The following is a 19,492-nucleotide window of genomic DNA, read 5'->3' as shown; positions in this document are numbered from 1 at the left end:
TTAATGTCACTTCTTTCTTTCTCTGTACCCTATTGTGTATGTCAAACATATGACAACCCTTAATTATCAGAGTTTAATTCTGTTTAAATGTGTTTAAAAAATTCATTCTCTTTCTATTTTTAGCTTTAAAATTTTTTTATGAGTGTTTGGCTTGAATGTATGTCTGTGTACTGCATATGTGTCTGTTACACACAGAGGCCACCTTGTAGATGGTGGGAATCAAAGCTGGATCCTCTGACAGTGCTCTTAACCACTAAGCCATCTTTCCAGTCCCCTCTCTTACTTTTTATTTTGGTATTGGACTCAAACCCAGGGCTGTGAGTGCACTGTGGTAGGTGAGCATTCTATGACTTAGCTTTAACCCTAAGTCTTCTGACCCTTTTTAAATAAAATATCTCACCTTTCTGCACTACTGTAAAAGTGTAATACAGCGTTATAATTGATTAAGAAAGAATATACTGCTTTTCCAGGAGCCATGGGTTCGGTACCCAACACTCACTCGATGACTGACTCACATCATCTGTAACCCTAGTTCCAGGGGATCCAATGCCTTCTTCTGACCTTTGTGGGCACCAAGTTCACATGTGTTGCAAATATGTGGGAAAAAATAAACACACACATAAAATAAAATAAAAAATACAAAGCACTGAATGGTGAACAGACATTTCCATATGGATCCCTGGTGTTGAAGACTGGAAGAAACTTTGGAAGTTAAGTCACATGTGGACCATTTTAGCTTGTAGATCTGAATTCATTATGATTATTTAAGAGTATTGCTTCAGTCAAAGATAGTAAATCAGTCCGCCAATGTCTGCCTTCACTGTAAGTGAAGAAAAATTTTGAATTCTTTTCTTTAAAAGTGTGTGTTTGTCTTGGTCTTGAAGGTGGTAAAAGCATTTGTTTCTGGGCCTGGCCACCTGTGTTTGATCCCCAGGACCCACATAGAGGAAGGAGAGAATAGGTTCCTGGAAGTTGACCTCTGCCCTCCACCTGTGCATTGTGTCACACTTATAGGACAAGAAGGAACAAACATGTGAACATACACATGCTCACACACTAAATACATTAGTAAATACATAAGGAAAGTAACAGCAAGTAGCTTTTCTTTTTTTCTGTAGGATTTTAACTCGTGGTATTCTAATACAGAAGTACAAATGGGTCTCTTTTAGTCACTTTCTGTTGCTGTAATTAGATACCTGACCAAGGCAACTTATAAAAGAGTTTATTTTTGGCTTCATTTTAAAGTAACAAAGATTTACTTGACCCTTAGTGACAACTTAAGAACTCTGATGAGATTTTCTGACATTTAATGAGCAAGGAGCTGTGCTACAGAAGCAGACACAAACCTCTTTATAGTTACAGGCAATCAGGCTAGTTTTCCTAAGGTACCAATCACACACAACAAAAGGCTATGGATGCAAGCTGTGTGCCCACATATGCCACATTCAGTAAGACAGGAAGGTGCCACCCTTATTAAACTTTCATTTAGGACATGACTCATGAACAGGGGTGACCTCAATGAAACTACACAGGCAACAATGAGGACAGCCTAAACTGTCTAAATTCTAAAAGTTGAAGACCAAATATTTAATCCTGCTTCCCGTTGTCACTGTGTGTTTATTTTCTCTTGCTTCTAGACCAAGAGCAATGATGACCTTTTAGCTGGAATGGCTGGAGGAGTGAACGTGACTAATGGTGTTAAAGCCAAGAAAAGCACCTGTTCATCTGCAGCGCCTTCAGCCCCTGCCCCTGCCATGACCATCTCGGAGAGCAAGTCCAAGAGTAGCACAGGTGCGGGCTCCCAGTCCTGTGCTCAGCTGCCTTTCTCATGTGCTGGGCTCTCCTAGTCCAGGTCCCCCTGTCCCCACCTCTCCTGCCCCTTCCTCTTCTGGTCCAGATCAAACTGCACTGTTAGTTTTGTTGGTCGTGTGGTGTGATTGACAAGAGGGAGTGTTCCTGTCCTTACTTTTTGATCCTCAGTGCAGCTCTTGAAGTATAGAGTCTATTTCTCTCATTGTAGATTTGAGAGAACTATCCTGAAGCTTGGCCTAGTAGCTTCACTAACGGCCATCTATTCGTTTACTTGATGGAAGTTTCTTGGAAACCCATTTCGTACCAGGACTTAAAAGGTACAACCTGGTGGTAGAACAAGGTTTGAACCTTCAGTGCATTTCTCTCATTTAATTTAATGCCCTACTCACAGGGCAGGGGGCTTGAGATGGAACACTCTAGAGCCGTCTCCTTTTAGAGCTGAGCTGGGGCCATGGCAGTGTGCACAAGTGGTTTCCTGTTGATGGTTACATCTAACCTCAGCCTTCATTTATTACCTCCTCAGATTAGATATTCCAGTTCAGATTTGTATGTCTGAGTAGTTTAAACAACAGATACTTATTAGTCTATAGTCTGTAAATCAAAGTATTGACAGTTTTTTTCTCCTGAGGCCGCCTTGACTTGCATTTGACTGCTTCCTCAATGTGTCCCCACAATGTGCCCCTCTGCTCTTGTCCTAATGTCCTCTTTATTGACACAAATCACACCGGATAAAAGCCACCCTAACACCTTGTCTTAGTCAGTCTTCTATTGCTGTGAAGAGACACCATGACCATGGAAATTCTTACAAAAGAAAACAGTTAATTGGGACTTGCTTAGTGTTTCAGAGGTTTAGACCATTGTCACCAACATGACAGGAAGCATGGCAGCGTGGTGTTGGAGCAGTAGCTGAGAGTTCTACATCTGGACCAGGAGGCAGCAGGTAGAGAGACACTGGGCCCAGCTTGGGCTTTTGAGACCTCAAAGCCCTCTCCCAGTGACACTTCCTCCAACAAGTGCCACTCCCTAAGCACTTACACATATGAACCTGTGGGGGCCATTTTCACCCAGAGCACCACACAGCTCCATCTGAATTGTATTAATTGGCTGAATTACCATGTCTACAGATACAGTCACATTCTAGGGGCCAGGGCTTGGACATGCACCTTTCAGGGGACATGGTTCAGTCAGTTCATTGGCTGTCTGATCCTCTTTCTCAGGACCACCTAAGGCTGTTTGGTTTTAGTGTCTAAATGAGGCTGCTCATCTGCTCTGAGCTGCTCCACCTCTCAGCTCAGTTACCAGCAAGGGTGCGGTTCTTTTCCACTTTGTCTCCCTGACTCCTCTGTGTCTTTCTCTCCTTACCTTCTGTGGCTTAGTCAGTCCTTGTCCACATCTTGATGTCTGTTCCTTTTGTTGTTCAGTCATCCACATTTTTTTTTTTTAAATGAGAAGGACCTTTTGTGTTGGTAAGAATGATGGTACCAGTCCTAATGTTGTGGAAGGCTGTGCCATCCTCTTCCTCTTTGGTTATCCATTTATATTTGTTTCACCATCCCCTTTTCTCTGCCTTTGAAATTTGCCACAGGCCTTCTGTCCACTCATCCAAGTGTCCAGCCTGCCAAGTGCGGGCTGCTTCCTTTCTCACCAGTGCATAGAGCAACTCTGTATCAGTCAGGGTCCCTACGCAGCAGAGTGGGGAGGATGGATATGTATAAATAATACAATACAGCACAATAGAATATAAACATGTATTTTGGTGAAAGGGCTTATTTGAGTGGCTTACAGGCTGTGTTGTGGATAGTCCAACCATGGCTGTCTCCTGATAGAAAGGACAGGAATCTGGTAGTTGTTCCGTGCCAAGGCCAGACGTCTCAGCAGTCGCAGTCTGGCACTGGACTTCTCAGGGCTGAGTCCTGAAGTTGGAGCGGTTCTAGTACCAGCCTTGACAACAGGGTCGATGACTTGCCAGAGAGAGTGAGGGCAAGGAGGCAAAAGGCAAAAGCTGCTGTCAGAAGCTGTGGTTCTCCTCAAGTGATCTTATCTGGTTGGGTTTAGTTGATTCCAGATATATGACAACCAAGATTAGGGTAATAATCTTCCTGACGAATTCACAGACACCCCCTTTTCCTCGTTGCTTTTATGAATCTTCATTGACTGGTGCTGACTGCCTGAACTCTGCCAATGGCCGGGTCTCAGTAGAAATGCCCCTGAAAACACTTGGACCGTTTGATCTTAACTTTGTGCGCCATGCTCACCTCCCCTCCCTTGTCTTTGAACCAGCCTGACTTCTTTCTTGTCTACCCTGATTCTTCAGTAAAATGGACGAGCCGCCATTTCTGTCAACCAGTGCTCTAGAGTCTGTAACTTAGCCAGGAGGCAATGTTGTCTCTTTGTAAAATGGTATGTTATTCTCATTACTTCAGTTCATTGAGCAAAGTATACTTTGCGGGGAAGAGAGTTGAAACGGAGCCTTAGTTTTCAGTCCCAGCGAGCCTGGGACTCACTGTTGCATTTCTACCCCTAGAGTGTTGGGATTACAGGCATGTACTATAGTGTCTAGCATGAGCAGTTTTTCTTAACTGCTAATTTTTTTATTGGATATTTTATTTATTTACATTTCAAATGTTATTCCCTTTCCTGGTTTCCCCTCTGGAAATCCCCTACCCCATCCTCCCTCCCCTTCAGAAGTAGCTTGGATTGCAGCCTGCACATTACTAGGCCCAACTAACTGGAGTACTTTAAGGATCTGCCCTTTTATGTAGTGGACCACAGGCTATAGAAGATGAAGAACGCTGTGATACAGGAGGAGGGTTACCTATGGGCTGTTGGCGTGTTCTGTAGTAGCTCTCCAGTTATAGAATGGAGTGAAGATATCCTTACTTCAAGGTTTTGATGAATTGATGCCTGTGAATGTGTCTTCTCTCCCTGGTTCTAATGATTGGACCGAGAGCCTTGCACATGCTGCACAAATACTCTGCTTCCCCCTAGCCTGCTCTGAAGTTTTCCTGTGTGCACATGGAGTGAGCCTAAAAGTTATCAGTAAGCTAGAGCTTTTGTTACTACTTAGGTGCCATTGTGGGATTGGAACCTTGTTTGCATTTACTTTGGTTACCATTCTTCTGTTTCTTGTAGGTTGCCCAGACTTTGGGTTTATTCCGAGGTTGACTTTCCTTTGATGCTGGTCTGTTATCTCCCTTCATTCTGTTTCCTGTAGTTAATCACCTGACTGGTTGATCTTAGAGTCATTCTAACTGAGAATTCCTGCTCTGAAATACTGCATCCTGGCCAGCATGCAGGTCCTACTCCTGTATCTGAGTTACTGTGCGTATCTTTTAAACAGCCTTATTGAGATATAGTTCATGGTCCATAAAATTTACCCTCGTAATATATAAACTTAGATGTAAGACTTCTAATTCATCGCTTACTAAAAGTTGATGTCCAGGTTTCAAGGAGACTGACTTTGCAGGTGACCAATTGCAGGTCTCTGTCAGTATTGTGCCCAGCTTTCATATCAGTAGTCCCACGCTCAGAACATGCACATTTTTGTTGCTAATAATTTTATCTTAAATTCTTTGTTTTAAACATGTAGGCACTAGTTCCTCAGCCAAACGGAGTACTTCGGCTGGTAATAAAGAATCCAGTTCTACTAGAGAAAGATTACGTGAACGCACCCGGCTAAACCAGAGCAAAAAACTGCCCTCCGTAAGTCAGGGAGCTAACGATGTGGCACTGGCTAAGCGCTCACGCAGCCGCACTGCTACAGAGGGTGATATTCGCATGAGCAAGTCTAAGTCGGACAATCAGATCAGTGACAAAGCTGCTTTGGAAGCCAAGGTGAAAGATCTCCTCACACTGGCGAAAACCAAGGATGTGGAAATTTTACATTTGAGAAATGAACTCCGAGACATGCGTGCTCAGCTGGGCATTAGTGAGGACCATTGTGAAGGTGAGGACAGGTCTGAGGAGAAGGAAACTATTATTGCCCACCAGCCAACTGATGTGGAGTCTACCCTCCTGCAGCTGCAGGAACAGAACACAGCCATCCGCGAGGAGCTCAACCAGCTGAAGAATGAAAACAGAATGCTAAAGGACAGGCTGAATGCTTTGGGCTTTTCCCTAGAGCAAAGGCTGGACAATTCTGAAAAACTATTTGGCTATCAGTCCCTGAGCCCAGAAATCACCCCTGGTAACCAGAGTGATGGAGGAGGAACGCTGACATCCTCAGTAGAGGGCTCTGCTCCGGGGTCAGTGGAAGATCTCCTGAGTCAGGATGAAAACACACTCATGGCCCATCAGCACAGTAACTCCATGGACAACCTGGACAGTGAGTGCAGCGAGGTTTACCAGCCCCTCACTTCCAGCGATGATGCTCTGGACGCCCCTTCCTCTTCAGAGTCAGAGGGCATCCCAAGCATTGAGCGCTCTCGGAAGGGGAGCAGTGGCAACGCCAGCGAGGTGTCCGTCGCTTGCCTGACAGAACGGATTCACCAGATGGAAGAGAACCAGCATAGTACCAGTGAGGAGCTTCAGGCAACTCTGCAAGAGCTAGCGGATCTCCAGCAGATTACCCAGGAGCTCAACAGTGAGAACGAAAGGCTAGGAGAGGAGAAGGTCATTCTCATGGAGTCTCTGTGTCAGCAGAGTGATAAGCTGGAACACTTTGGCCGGCAGATTGAGTATTTCCGTTCCCTTCTCGATGAGCATCACATTTCTTATGTCATAGATGAAGACGTAAAGAGCGGGCGCTACATGGAGCTAGAACAGCGCTACATGGACTTGGCTGAGAATGCCCGTTTTGAGCGAGAGCAGCTTCTGGGCGTTCAGCAGCATCTAAGCAACACTCTGAAGATGGCCGAACAAGATAACAAGGAAGCTCAAGAAATGATAGGTGCCCTCAAAGAGCGCAGCCACCACATGGAGCGGATAATTGAGTCTGAGCAGAAGGGCAAGGCGGCCCTGGCAGCCACGTTGGAGGAGTACAAAGCTACTGTGGCTAGTGACCAGATAGAGATGAATCGCTTGAAGGCCCAGCTGGAGAAGGAGAAGCAGAAGGTGGCTGAGCTGTACTCTATCCATAACTCTGGAGACAAGTCCGACATCCAGGACCTCCTGGAGAGCGTCAGGCTGGACAAGGAGAAGGCCGAGACCCTGGCCAGCAGCCTGCAGGAGGACCTGGCTCATACCCGCAATGACGCCAATCGCTTACAGGACGCCATCGCTAAGGTACCGCCCACGTAAACACGTCTCCTTTAGCATTAGACAGGTGCCATATGTAGCATGCTTGTTGGGAAACAGAAGTGTGGCATTGCCTTTTAAAAATCATTCTCAAGTTTTAAAACGCACTATCTTACATAGAGAAAAAGTTTCCTTGCAAGATTGTCATTGTCAGTCATTCCTCGTCTCCCCAGATGGCCTGGAGGTGCTGGGAGCCATGCACCCCGAATTCCTTCTGAGCTGTAGAGAACTTTCCACCCTCATCTTTAATGTACTGCGGCACTAGGCAGGTGCTCAGTCACGATTCCAGTTTTCTAGGATTAGCAACATCTGCTGCCTTTTGTCCTGGTACAGTTTTTAAATAGCATTTTATGTGAGTTAATTCTACTTTTAGAGTAGAGTTGCTCCTTTTCTTGGAGGTACAGGATTTATTGCTGGCAAAGAGTTTAGAGATGATGTCTTCTAGTCCCCCATCTCACAGATGTTCAGTGTACAAGTAAAGACTCAGTCAGGACGGCTGACTAGGTTGTTGGCATTGTTCAGTATCCTGAGTGATTTTTGAAGTGAATGTTTTTGTACAAACGATTCCATCTACATTTTATATCTTTTTTTAATGTGTATGTGCTAATTTATGGCACATGCGTGTGCACCTACAGAGGCCAAGGATGTTGGATCTCACGAAGCTGGAGTTACAGGTTGTTGTTGAGACTCTTGATGTGGGTGCTGGGAACTGAGCTGGGGTTGTCCCGAAGAGCAGGGGGTGCTTTTGACTGCTGAGTATTTCCCTGCCCAAGTCCAGTGAGGGTTAAAGGGAGAAGTTTTACTGCATCTATGGTTAAACTCTGAATAGCTTATCTTTTAGCTATTTCAGTGATCCCCTTTTAAATAGTTATTTCTTATTTGTATCAGGTGGGGGAGGGAATATGCATATGTGAGTATTGGGGTGCATCAGTCAGGACAACTTGTGAGAGTTGGTTTCTCCTGTCATGGGAAGCTCCAAGGATCGGACTCAGCTGATGAATCTTAGCAGCAAGCGCCTTTACCTCCGGAGCCATTTTACCAGTCTGTTAGAGACATCATTTAGGAAGTGTATGTTGAGGGAGGGGCACTGTAAACTAGGACTTTGATAAAGACTATTTGAAATGGAAATGTTATGTTTTACTTATTTTTGTATGTGTGTGTTGTGTCTATGTGTGTATGTGCTCTGAGTCATGTGAGGAGATTGGAGGATGACTTGGAGACTGTTCTCTCCTTCCACCACAAGGGTTCTGGGGATTCAACTCAGGCCCTCTGGCTTGGCAGCAAGAACCTTTACCTGCTGAGCCATCTTGTTAGCCTTAAATGTTTTTAGGGTCTCATATTTGATTTAATTTTTTTAATTATAAATACAGCATGCAACTTTTTTTTTTTTTTTGGTAAAGTGGGTAGTGTGTCAATCATTCATCAAATGCACATTTTAAGCCCAAACTTTGGAGAAGAGAAAATGTCCCCAAATTGCCTCGTAAATAATCCTGTTAAGTTCAGTGACACATCAGTGTGACTTTAGCTGGTGATGTGGTGGGCTGTGCTCAGACGGATCAAGTGAAAACCTCGTGCAGCTGCAGTGCTGGTCTCTGGTGGTGCTTAGCTTCCATGCGGAACAGTGACTACTTCAGCTGTAGAGTTCGTCCCAAAACAGTTCTCCTTTTAACTTCTCTAGGTAGAAGATGAGTACCGAGCTTTCCAGGAAGAAGCCAAGAAGCAGATTGAAGATTTGAATATGACGTTAGAAAAACTAAGATCAGAGCTGGAGGAAAAAGAAACAGAGCGGAGCGACATGAAGGAAACCATCTTTGAGCTTGAAGATGAGGTGGAGCAGCACCGGGCTGTGAAGCTGCACGACAACCTCATTATCTCTGACTTAGAGAGTGAGTAACGCGGCGCCCGGGTCCTGTGTCCCTCAGGTCCCGTGTCCCTCAGCTCTGCCTGCCTGTGTTCCATGGTGACAGTAGCGTTCTGACCAGCACACGGTGTGTGACAGCGCAGCTGACTACACACCGCACTTGACAGGGCTGTGCTTCACCTCTAGTTGGGAAACTTGGGGTCACTGTGTTTTGTTCTGAAATGTTCCCTAAAAGCATTCCTTGAACACTGTGTCTGATGACTGAGAATCTCTGGAGTGGAAAGCAAACAGAGTCAGTTATTTTCCAGACCATAAGAAAAACCATTCATTTACTTTTGGTGATTTGGAGTTTTTTTTTAAAAAAAAAAGATATTCTTGTAGCATCTTGATTACGGAGCACAAGATTTTGTTTTAAAATTTATTTGATTTTTCTTATTCTCCATTTTAAAGTTTCATTGTACTTTGCATGAATAGATTTCTTTTTAAACGTTATTTTGTAGTTATTTGGGATTTGTAAGAAAGTTGAGAAATCGGATTCTTATACGAACTTAGTCTAATTTCTCATGAGTTGTTTATTAGTTACAGGTGAGACACGGAAACGACAACTACTTCTGCAGTGGGGAAGGCTGAGCAGTGCTTTGGGTTTTCACGTGGGTCATAGCGGCGGGCACAGGGAAGCTGTTCTGACTAAGGCATATGCCAGAGAAAGCCTAGACAGACCGCGTGACAGTGTGCTGGTAGCCGAGGTGTGGAGGCTGCGGCAGCCCCAAAGACATCCGTGTTGGGAAAGAGAGAGGCTATGGACATGTCCCAGATGAGAGAAGACTCAGGAGACGTGATAATTAGATGTGATACCTTGTCTAGACAGGTCCATTACCACAGGGAAAATGATATAAAGGCATTAATCAAAAACTGAATTGTGGCTGAGAGATTAAAGATATGCTAATAATACATTTAGGAAGTTGATAATTACGCTATGTTTACATAAAATATCCCTGTTCTTAGAAACCACACACTGAGTTTTTCAGGGGAAGGGCTGTGATTACTATGCCTCAAGGAGTTCTGGGAAAAAGTGAGGTTGATGGGTGGATACAGAAATAAGCGATGGCAGCTGATAGGACAGCCTTTGTGCGATGCTGGGGATGAAGCTCGGGGCCTTGTCCATGTAAATGTCACACTCTTACCCCTCGAACCACATCCTCACTTAGACGCTTTGACATCGCAGACCTAGAGACAGACAGAGTGAATGCAGTAGCTGTTTCTGATGTATTTGTTAAAGTCTTTCAAACAGTTGGCTGTGTGCAGTGCTCCTTTGCACACTGACAGTTCATTGTTTCTCACAGTGCTGGTTAGCAAGTGTAACATCAGGCTTATCGCTAGGGGTATGGGGACATTTGAGATACTTTTGAAGAAAAGCAGGTCATTAGTGGGAAATTTTTAGGATATAACTTGGGAATTCTAAGTTCTGGTTAGCTGATTGTGAATCTGTGGATTGACCAAGGTTTTGTTGAACACTATTAAAAAGTCAGTGGTGGGTCTGCATTTTTATTTTTAAGAAGATGATGCTGTGCTGCATGATATTTCTCATCCACAACTTAAAGAACTGTTCAGGGTGCTTGTAGACACTCCTCCGTGGTCCAGGGCCCAGTAGTGATTGACAGAGTTCTAAGCTGTCTTTAGCCGCTACGATAAGGTCTTATCTTACAGCCAAAAGCAAAACAATAAATAAAAGAGCTTTCAGCACTTACATTTAGTTTTAAGAATATATAACGTTTTTGATTCTTAAGTTGTATATATGCGTGTATGTCTGTATGTGGACTGGTTGTTAAGCAGCCCAGAGGAGGGTGGCAGAGCTCCTGGAGCTGGAGATCCAGATGGCTGTGAGCAGTCTGACATGGGTGCTGGGGACCAGACGGGGCTCTTCTGGAAGAGCAGCAAGCAGCCTGAACTGCTGAGCCATCCCTCTGGCCCTAGATTTAGTTTATATTTTGTATTTGTGAGAATTTATTTAATTCTGCTTTTTTATTATACATTTTAAAGTTTTTATTAGCACATACTAATTTTACAAACAGTGTTTCACTTAGACACTTTCATATATATGCATGTGTATTTGATCATAATCACATTACCCCTGCCTCTGCCCCCTGTTGTCTGCCCCCTGCTTCTCTCTTCCTCTCAGCTGGCGTGTGCACCAGTGACTTATAGGGCTACTTACAGGCACGTAGGTGAGCACCTAGCAGTTACTGCTGAAGGAAATGCCCCTGCCCCCAACTTTACAAAGCTTCAGAGAGGGGCGGGCTAATTTTGCTTCTTGCCTGGAATAAGTGTTTACATTTTGCAGAGTAGCTTTGGGAGCAACTCGTACTGTCTGTTGTGTACGCCAGTCCCGCACTGTTTCCCTTACTCGTGGGCAGGAGTGACATCTTGTGGTAACTTAGACATTAGCTAGAAAAATGTTAGATGATGGAGATCCTGGGCCAAAACTTTACAGTCCTTCATTTTTCACAGACTGTTTTTAACTGGAAAATGACAAAAAATCCTGAGTAATTAAAGAAAATTATGTAGCTTCTTTTACAACTTTTTAAGATGAAAAGTTCAAATATGCATTAGTATTAGAAGAATAATTATCTAGTGCTTAAATTGTCTTTATATATGTATGTTGAACTACTTCATAGTAACCCATGACATTTAATTCTTAAATATTTAAATGTGATTCCTAAAAGAAGATTTTCCTGAGCTCTTCTAGCAAAATTATTCTTAGTTTTCTAGTATCAACTAATAGCTCATAATTAGATTTGTCATCAAAATGAATCTTTACAGCTTTATTTACTCCCAGGTTTTAGTAACTAATTTTGATCGTCCTACAGATCAATCCCAGGGCCTCATGCTAAGCTTCCTTTTAGCCTTATGTATTCATTTATGTGGGTTTTTATTTATCTTAGAGCAGCTTCCAACTCATGACCCTTATGCCTCTTAGTTTCTACAGTTCTAGGATTATAAGTGTGTGCTACCCCCTTCTCTCTTTCTCTCTCTCTCGCTTGCGCATGCACGCGCGCTTTCAAGTAATAACCAGCATCTAAACAAATTTTATACTTTGTTAGCTCTCTAGGTTAGATTGCAGGTACTTTTTCTTTGGAGTTTGATGGCAGTTAATTTTTTTCTAGAAAATTCTCACATTTGGAGTTAATTCAGCATATGATACATGAATTTATGTTGCTTGAGAAAGAAAGGTATCTTCTGTGGAATATTTTAACAAGGTTAGAACCTCTTCATCAGCTCCGAAATAAGCCTTACATTTTCATAGTAGTTGTTCCTCAGTCACCCCAAGGTAAACCCCATTTGTACTCCATGGTAATTGCTCCTCAGTTACCCCAAGGTAAATTCCTGACCTTGGAATTGCTATGTAGGATTTTACAACCGTTCTTGGGCTCAAGAATGTGGAGGAAAATACACTCAGAATGAAGTGACAAATGGAAATCTTAGATAAATAAAAACTATGAAACAGATCAAGTGTGAAGGCCTCAGCATTTTAGTCAGAAAGGTGTGAGGTAGACTCAGAACTTCAGTTCAGAACATGGCTGCGGATCACGGTCTCCTTCCTTTCCCTGAAGGAAGTCGATGAATGAAATGTAAGCCTCAGTGAAGCTGGTGTTGAGATGGAACGGTTGGCCTGTGCTAGTGGATCAGTCGTTCTGAGTAATTTGTGGAATACAGAGAGCATAGAATCAGATGGATGGTGCAATAAAGCAGACTAGAGAAGCCTGCAGTCCAGGAGACAGTGAGGCTCGGAGGAATGGTGTTCCCAGCAAGCTTTGGGTGGAAGGAAACACTGCTAAAACTGCCTGCCCGCTCAGGGCTGGGCACTGGACTGAGGGCCCTGACTTACTTTTGCTCATTTGCTCCTGAGCTCAGATTTTGAAGGAGTAGAATTGGATGCCAGGGTTCTTTGATTGACCTTGGTGTCAGAAAGTAAATTGGATTGTGTCTCCAGAACTGTAGGCTGGTGGTCTGGGAGAGAGCCACACGGAGGGAAGGTACGTTTGACCCCGCTGTGAAATGGATGCAGTCCTGTTGATGTGTCATCAGCAGAGCCCTTACTACTTGCTATAGGAGCAGCCTGTGGGTGAACAGTGCACCCGCAGTTGTTACGTGATGTGTGTCAGTCACCAGTACTTGTTCCCTATAAGAAACATCCGTGAAGACTGACCAAAGAAAATCAACCAAAGAGCACCCCAGATAAAGCTAGGGACTTTGTCACCGACCTAGCAAAGCTGGCTCCTGTTCTGGGGTGGGGGTGAAGCATGCCTTTAGTCCCAGCATAGGCAGGCCATGTCTGTGAGTGCAAGGAAGCCTGGTCTAGATAAAGAGTTCTGGGCCAGCCAAGGCTCTGTAGTGAGAGCCTGTCTTAGAGCAATGATGATAATGATGACGATGATGAATGATTAGGATGGTGGTGGTGATGTTGATGATGGTGGGTATAGTGGTGATGGTTGGTGATGATGGTGGTGGTGGTGATGACCATGATGATGAATGATGAATGATTATGGTGATGGTTTTAATGGTGATGGTTGGTGATGATGGTGATGATAGAAGAGCAGCTTAAATGTCCTGGATTAAGTCCGGGCAGCTGGCTCCATAGGTAAGAGAACTTACTCTGTAAGCATAAAGATCTGAATTTGAACCCCAGCAAAAGAAAATAGAAAGCTGAACATGGCTATGCATGCTTGAGAGAGTGGACTGGCTGTCCAGCCTCGCTGAAGTAGCAAGCTGTGGTTCTGTGAGAGACCGTGTCTCAAGGGAGTAAGACAGAGAGCATGCACACACACATACATACATACATACATACATACATACATACATACATACATACACACACACACATATGCACTCATACATACGTACATACACACACACATACATACATACATACATACATACATACATACACACACACACACACACTTACTTTTTTTTTTTTTTTTGGTTCTTTTTTTTGGAGCTGGGGACCGAACCCAGGGCTTTCCGCTTCCTAGGCAAGCGCTCTCCCACTGGGCTAAATCCCCAACCCCAACTCACATATTTTTTAAAAGTAAAAGTATATGAATAGGCAAATCAGGAAAAGACAGAAGATACTTGGCATGGAAAAGAAAAAGAAAACAAAAATGTCAGTATTCATTAAGCAGATGTGAAAAAATTAAAAAGATTGATAGCAGGCAAGAGGAAGGAAGAATATTTTTATGTGACATTAAGAAGAGTATGCTTGCTGCATCTTTCTAAAAATGTTGATAAAAATTTTTATTAAAAGACTTAGCAGTCCACTTGAAGGAACTGTCCCTAGAAACAGCATTGTAGGATTGTAGATGTGTGTGGGGGCTTGCCTCAGAACTGCTTGTCACCAAAACCTGGAAATAGTCAAGATGTATTTTATTTTATGTGTATGAGTTGGGTGTGGTGTGTGTGTGTGTGTGTGTGTGTGTGTGTGTGTGTGTGTGTGTGTGTGTGTGTGTGCGCGCGCACACGCGCATGTATGTAAGTGTACTATGTGTATCTTGTGCCCTGAGAGTTGCAGGATCCCCTGGAACTGGGTTATGCATGGTTCTCAGTTGCCATGTTGGTTCTGGGAACTGAACCAGGATCTTCTGCAAGAGCATCTTAAGTGCTGAGCCATCTCTCCAGCCCCACAATGGACATGCCCAATGGTTGTCATCTAGTAAGTAGCTTATGTGCACAGTGGGAGTTCCCACTCTCGTTGCCACTATGCCAGTGAGGATGGAAAGGCAGAGCTCAGTACCCTGGCTAGAAGATGACAAAGCCAGCCACAGTGCATGTCTGCACTTAGAACCACTTAAAGCTTCAAACTTAACCTGGCATGAATGGCAGCCAGACACAGTGATCCTTTAAATGCTGACTTCATTGTGCTCTTAAACCATAAGTGAACTGATCGCCTTTCAAAAACAAACAAAACCCAAGAAACTAAGTTTCTCGAAGTAGACCCTTCTAGTATACACTGAATCAGCTCATGTTGGTATTTGCAAAGGGTCCTTGATTACTTCCACCTCTGGAACTTTTCTTTTCTCCACATAATATCTGAATAAGTGTGTAAAGACTTGCTGTATTTGTAACAAAAAGTTGGAACTCTGTTAAGAGGAGAATTTGACAACAAATTCTGATATGTTCCTTTAATAGAATACTCTGGGGCCATCTAGATGGTACTACATATCTGGATTTACTGATAATGAGTCTGTTATTTGCTACGGGTTTATGAAGTAGTACAAATATAACCTCATTGTGCATAGGAAGACAAAGCCAGGCCGACGTGGGAGTGTAGTCCCATGCAGTGGGTCGCTGGGGTAGGAAGGCTATCTTGAGCCTCTGTAGGAATTTAAGGCTTTCCTGGGCAGCACAGCAGACCAAGTCCAAATGACACACACACACACACACACACACACACACACACACACACACACACACACACACACACACGAGGAATCTAGAAGGATGCAAGGCCAACGTGAATAAAGGTAATCTTATCTCGATACAGTTTCTATCTTCTAATTGCTTCATTGTGAACATAGCTTACTTTTAGAATTAAGAAAAAGTGTTAGAACACCTTTTTTTTTTTTTTTTGGAGAAGGGGAGAATAAAGATTTGAACAAAATTAAAAACTAAAGTAACGTTCTATAGTTCATTTGAGAATCATTTGTGTCTTCTCCCAGGTTCTGCACATATTGCCTTTGACAGATTATTTTCTCTTGACGCTTGCTTTCCTCTGAAAATAACACTTAGTTCATTCTCTGGGAAATGCTGGACCAAATGGAAGCAACTGATGGTAGTGCCGGGAGAGCTCCTGGGCTTCAGAGGCTGGGAGGGCTGTTGTGGATCTGGGTGATTTTAGTAAGTCCGCAAGAGGACCAGAGTCTGAGCCCGAGCCCATGGTAACTGCCCAGTAGTGTCTGCATATGAGAGCTAGCATGGTCAGGGACAGGTCATCGGAAGGGAGACAATTACAAAACCCATTACTAAACAGGAAGGGCAGTTTCCAGAACTATTCAGAAGAAAGTTAGATGGAATAATAATGCAACCGCAGTTTATCTGATTTCTAGAATAAAAATAGTTCTGTAAAAAATAGAAGTTTAATCTGTAATTTAAAAGCAAGGAGATAATAGTTCTTGTTTGTGATAGAATTTGAGTTGAAGACAGTAGGTGGCAGTGTCGCCCACATGAGGGAAACTGGTCGGGAAGGAGGCTCGTTTGAAGGTTCCTGAGTAGAGGTGATATTTCCTTCTCGTGTGACTATAGGTTGTGCTACATAGCAGTGATGTTTAAAAGAAAAAGGACTTCCATAGAAACTCCTCCACTCTCAGGGAAGAAAAGCACATTGCCATTTCTTAACTTTCTGTCTCAGAGGAAAAGTACAAACATGATCATAAAGTTGAAATCACAGTCCCTAAAGACCTGTGTAGTATGATTCGTGCTGTTTGAATATGACCTTGCCTGGCAGTGCTTCTGTTATGTAAAAGGAGAATGGCAGACACTGATCATGTGTAGTACCCACAGCAACCATGTTCTTGTTGAGAGGAGTGGTTGTGTGTATTCTGTGAATGTGAGAGTGGAGGTTGATGAACAAGAGAACAGAAGAACAAAGCACTAAAGAAATGAGAATTGTCTAACTAGTCTAAGATGGCCACTTCAGTTAAATGTGCCACAGGACCAAGATGCCAGGTGCTAAAAGCTAGTGTAACAGACAGTTAAGTCTGCCTGTGTCCTTTGCAACCAAAAGAAAAGTTTTGTTTTATGTATATGAGTGCTTTACGTGTGTGTCTGTGTGTGTGTGCGTGCGTGCCTCAGATACCCTGGAGCTGGAGTTACACACAGTTGTGGGGTGCCATGTGGGTGCTGAGAATTGAACCTGGGCACATGAATTGTGACTTCAAGGCCAACCTAGACTTACATAGCAAGTTGCAGGCCAGCAAGAGCTAAATGCACATTGTATCAAAAAAAAAATAACTCTTGTACATAAATGGACTGAGTGTAAAGAGAAGGTGGAATTTCTATGTTCTCAGTTGTGTCTTTACTCTTTGTTTGTGTCTGAATGTGTGAAACCACCCATACATGAGCTGACAAGGAGCCAGACCTGCTGGCCTCAGAGTTGCCCTGTTTCTGTCAGCAGAGAGCAGGGCATGGGCTTGTCCACTCACTGTGTGTACTTGCCGTGACTGGACTGGTGCTCTGTCCAGGTTAAAGGAGGCTTCTCACAGGACAGCCTCTGGAGTCTAATCATGGGAAGAGAAATCATTCTGCTTCTCTAGCACAACTTTAACTCGGAGAAGGTAGAAACTGTCTTTTCCCTCGTGTCTTCATTATCTAGAAGACCAGACTGATTCATAGTTTACACTTAGAAGAATGATCGTTGAATTAATGAATGCATTCTGAACACTTTATTTCATGGGCCCTGACTTCACTAACCAGTTTTGGCTCTGTGTCTCCTAGTGGAGACATTAATGGTTGGCTGCTAAAATTAGACTGTCTCTCTATCTTGTTTTATCTCATTTTATCCAACATTACAAATTATTATGTGCTTCTAATAATAGTTTGTAGTAATATGTTATAACTGAAATTACTTTGTATCGTTTTTAATATATCATGGACTCATGAGAAAAGTGTTTGTCATGTGAGCCTGAGTTCAGTCCTGGAACCCATAGTGGGAGAGAAGAACCAACTTTGATGGTGTCCTCTGACCTGTTCACCTGTACTCACTTAAGTGCACAGTCAAGTAATCTCTCTCCGCCCGCTTTCTCTCCTCTCTTTCTGTTACACACACACACACACACACACACACACACACACACACACACACACACACACACACACAGATTGAGGTTTAAAAAGTTGAATGTAGTGATGTACACTTTTAATCCCACCATTGCGAGGCAGGAAGGTGGATCTCTGTGAGATCAAGACCAGGCCAATCTACACACAGAGTTTAGAACAGCTCGAGCTACATGGAGAGCATAATGAGACCTTGTTTCAAAAACAAACAGAAAGATTAAAGAATATGTATCCTGACTCAGGATGTCGTTCAGTGGTTGAAAACCTATGCATAGCATATATATGAGGCCCTGCATTTGATTTTTTTTTTTTTTTTTTTTGGAGCTGGGGACCCGAACCCAGGGCCTTGCTGAGCTAAATCCCCAACCCCGAGGCCCTGCATTTGAGATGATTTATTTTCGTGTTATATATGTGGGAGGAGGAGAGAAAGACTGTTTTGAGAATGGGGAGGGAACTGTAGCATCAATAGGCAACATCTTAGTAAAGGACTATTTCCATACGTAAGCACCGTTCCTGCACATAACTGAGAAGTGATTGTTCCTGAGCTGTGTGATAATGAGTGCGACAGGTGTCCAGAAGGACAGTGACACGTGGTGCACTCCCGAGGCATTTCCCTGTGTGAGCTTCCTTACAAGCAGAGAATGTGATTTCCTATTGTATTTAGTGCTACTATTCCATAAATTAATTGGCAGCTCTCTGGATACTATAATTTTAGAAATAATTCGACTGATTTCATGTTTCTGGAATTTATTCCAGTGTGACAAGGGAATATGCTTTGCATGGCTTGGAGAGATAACTTCTGTGATTAGAAGCTGACATTTTAATAGCAGTCAATGCTGTTTTGATTGGCCTTGTGCCAATAATCTGTATGTTTCTAACAATTGCTTCCAGCTTGCTTAGGAAGTGATGCAGAAACTATAGTCTTGGATTGAATATTCTTTCATGCTTTTAAGTTTTGTGATGAAAGTAAACAAGCCTTGGCACAGGAAAACTATTTAGATGATCGTATTTTTAACACCTCTTTTTATGTCATTTCTTTTGAACATTTAAGATCATAAGGACTTTAAGTTTAAGAAGCCATATTTAATCTTTGTGGTTTTTTCAGATACAGTTAAAAAACTCCAAGACCAAAAGCATGACTTGGAAAGAGAAAACAAGACCCTTCACAGGAGACTTCGGGTAGGGTAAATCTTCATGTGCTGCCTCACTAGACAACGTGACTCTCTGACGTGCACTGTACCTTAACCTGTAGATGTGATGGGATATTGCCCACACTGGGATTAACCTGTAGATGTGATGGGATATTGCCCACACTGGGATTAACCCGTAGATGTGGTGGGATATTGCCCACACTGGGATTTGGGCTGAAAGCAAGTGCCCGTACTTTAAATTGGATCTGGCACTGCATTTAAGGTAGGAGAATATACTGGTAGTTATTTATAGATAGATGTGTTTGAAAATAGTTTATTAAGGCTTGATTTTAAAATCACAGACCAGGCTGTTTGTATGTGAGTTTTCTGTGTTCTCAGGGTTGGCTTGGCTGCCAGCACCCATGCTGCTAAGATGTGCAGCGACAGTGCTAATCACAGACCCTGAGTCCTGAGCCAGTTGTTGTAGCTACTTTCATGGTACCAGAATATTGCTTTGAGGACGAGAGGACGGCTCAGGCAAGGCCCAGCTGTGGCTCTGGGGGAAGCGAAGCCCCTGGGGAGACTTCTCCGCCCAGTCACACCCGCATCCTTCTTGTCTGTGGGA

The 19,492-nt window shown here is 43.3% G+C and overlaps 1 protein-coding gene across 1 annotated transcript in view; it reads left to right on the top strand.

The window, feature by feature from the left end:
• Positions 1 to 19,492, top strand: part of Specc1l (sperm antigen with calponin homology and coiled-coil domains 1 like) — a 107,316-nt gene that overhangs the window by 26,534 nt on the left and 61,290 nt on the right. Inside the window, exons 3-6 of the mRNA XM_032889276.1 lie at positions 1,638 to 1,791; positions 5,402 to 7,035; positions 8,726 to 8,933; positions 18,843 to 18,916. Coding sequence (XP_032745167.1) covers positions 1,638 to 1,791; positions 5,402 to 7,035; positions 8,726 to 8,933; positions 18,843 to 18,916 — 2,070 coding nt within the window. The remainder of the gene's footprint in view (positions 1 to 1,637; positions 1,792 to 5,401; positions 7,036 to 8,725; positions 8,934 to 18,842; positions 18,917 to 19,492) is intronic.

This window comes from Rattus rattus, chromosome 18 (assembly GCF_011064425.1).
Source record: "Rattus rattus isolate New Zealand chromosome 18, Rrattus_CSIRO_v1, whole genome shotgun sequence".
Taxonomy (NCBI): Eukaryota; Metazoa; Chordata; class Mammalia; order Rodentia; family Muridae; genus Rattus; species Rattus rattus.
This window is presented reverse-complemented; position numbering and strand designations above follow the sequence as displayed.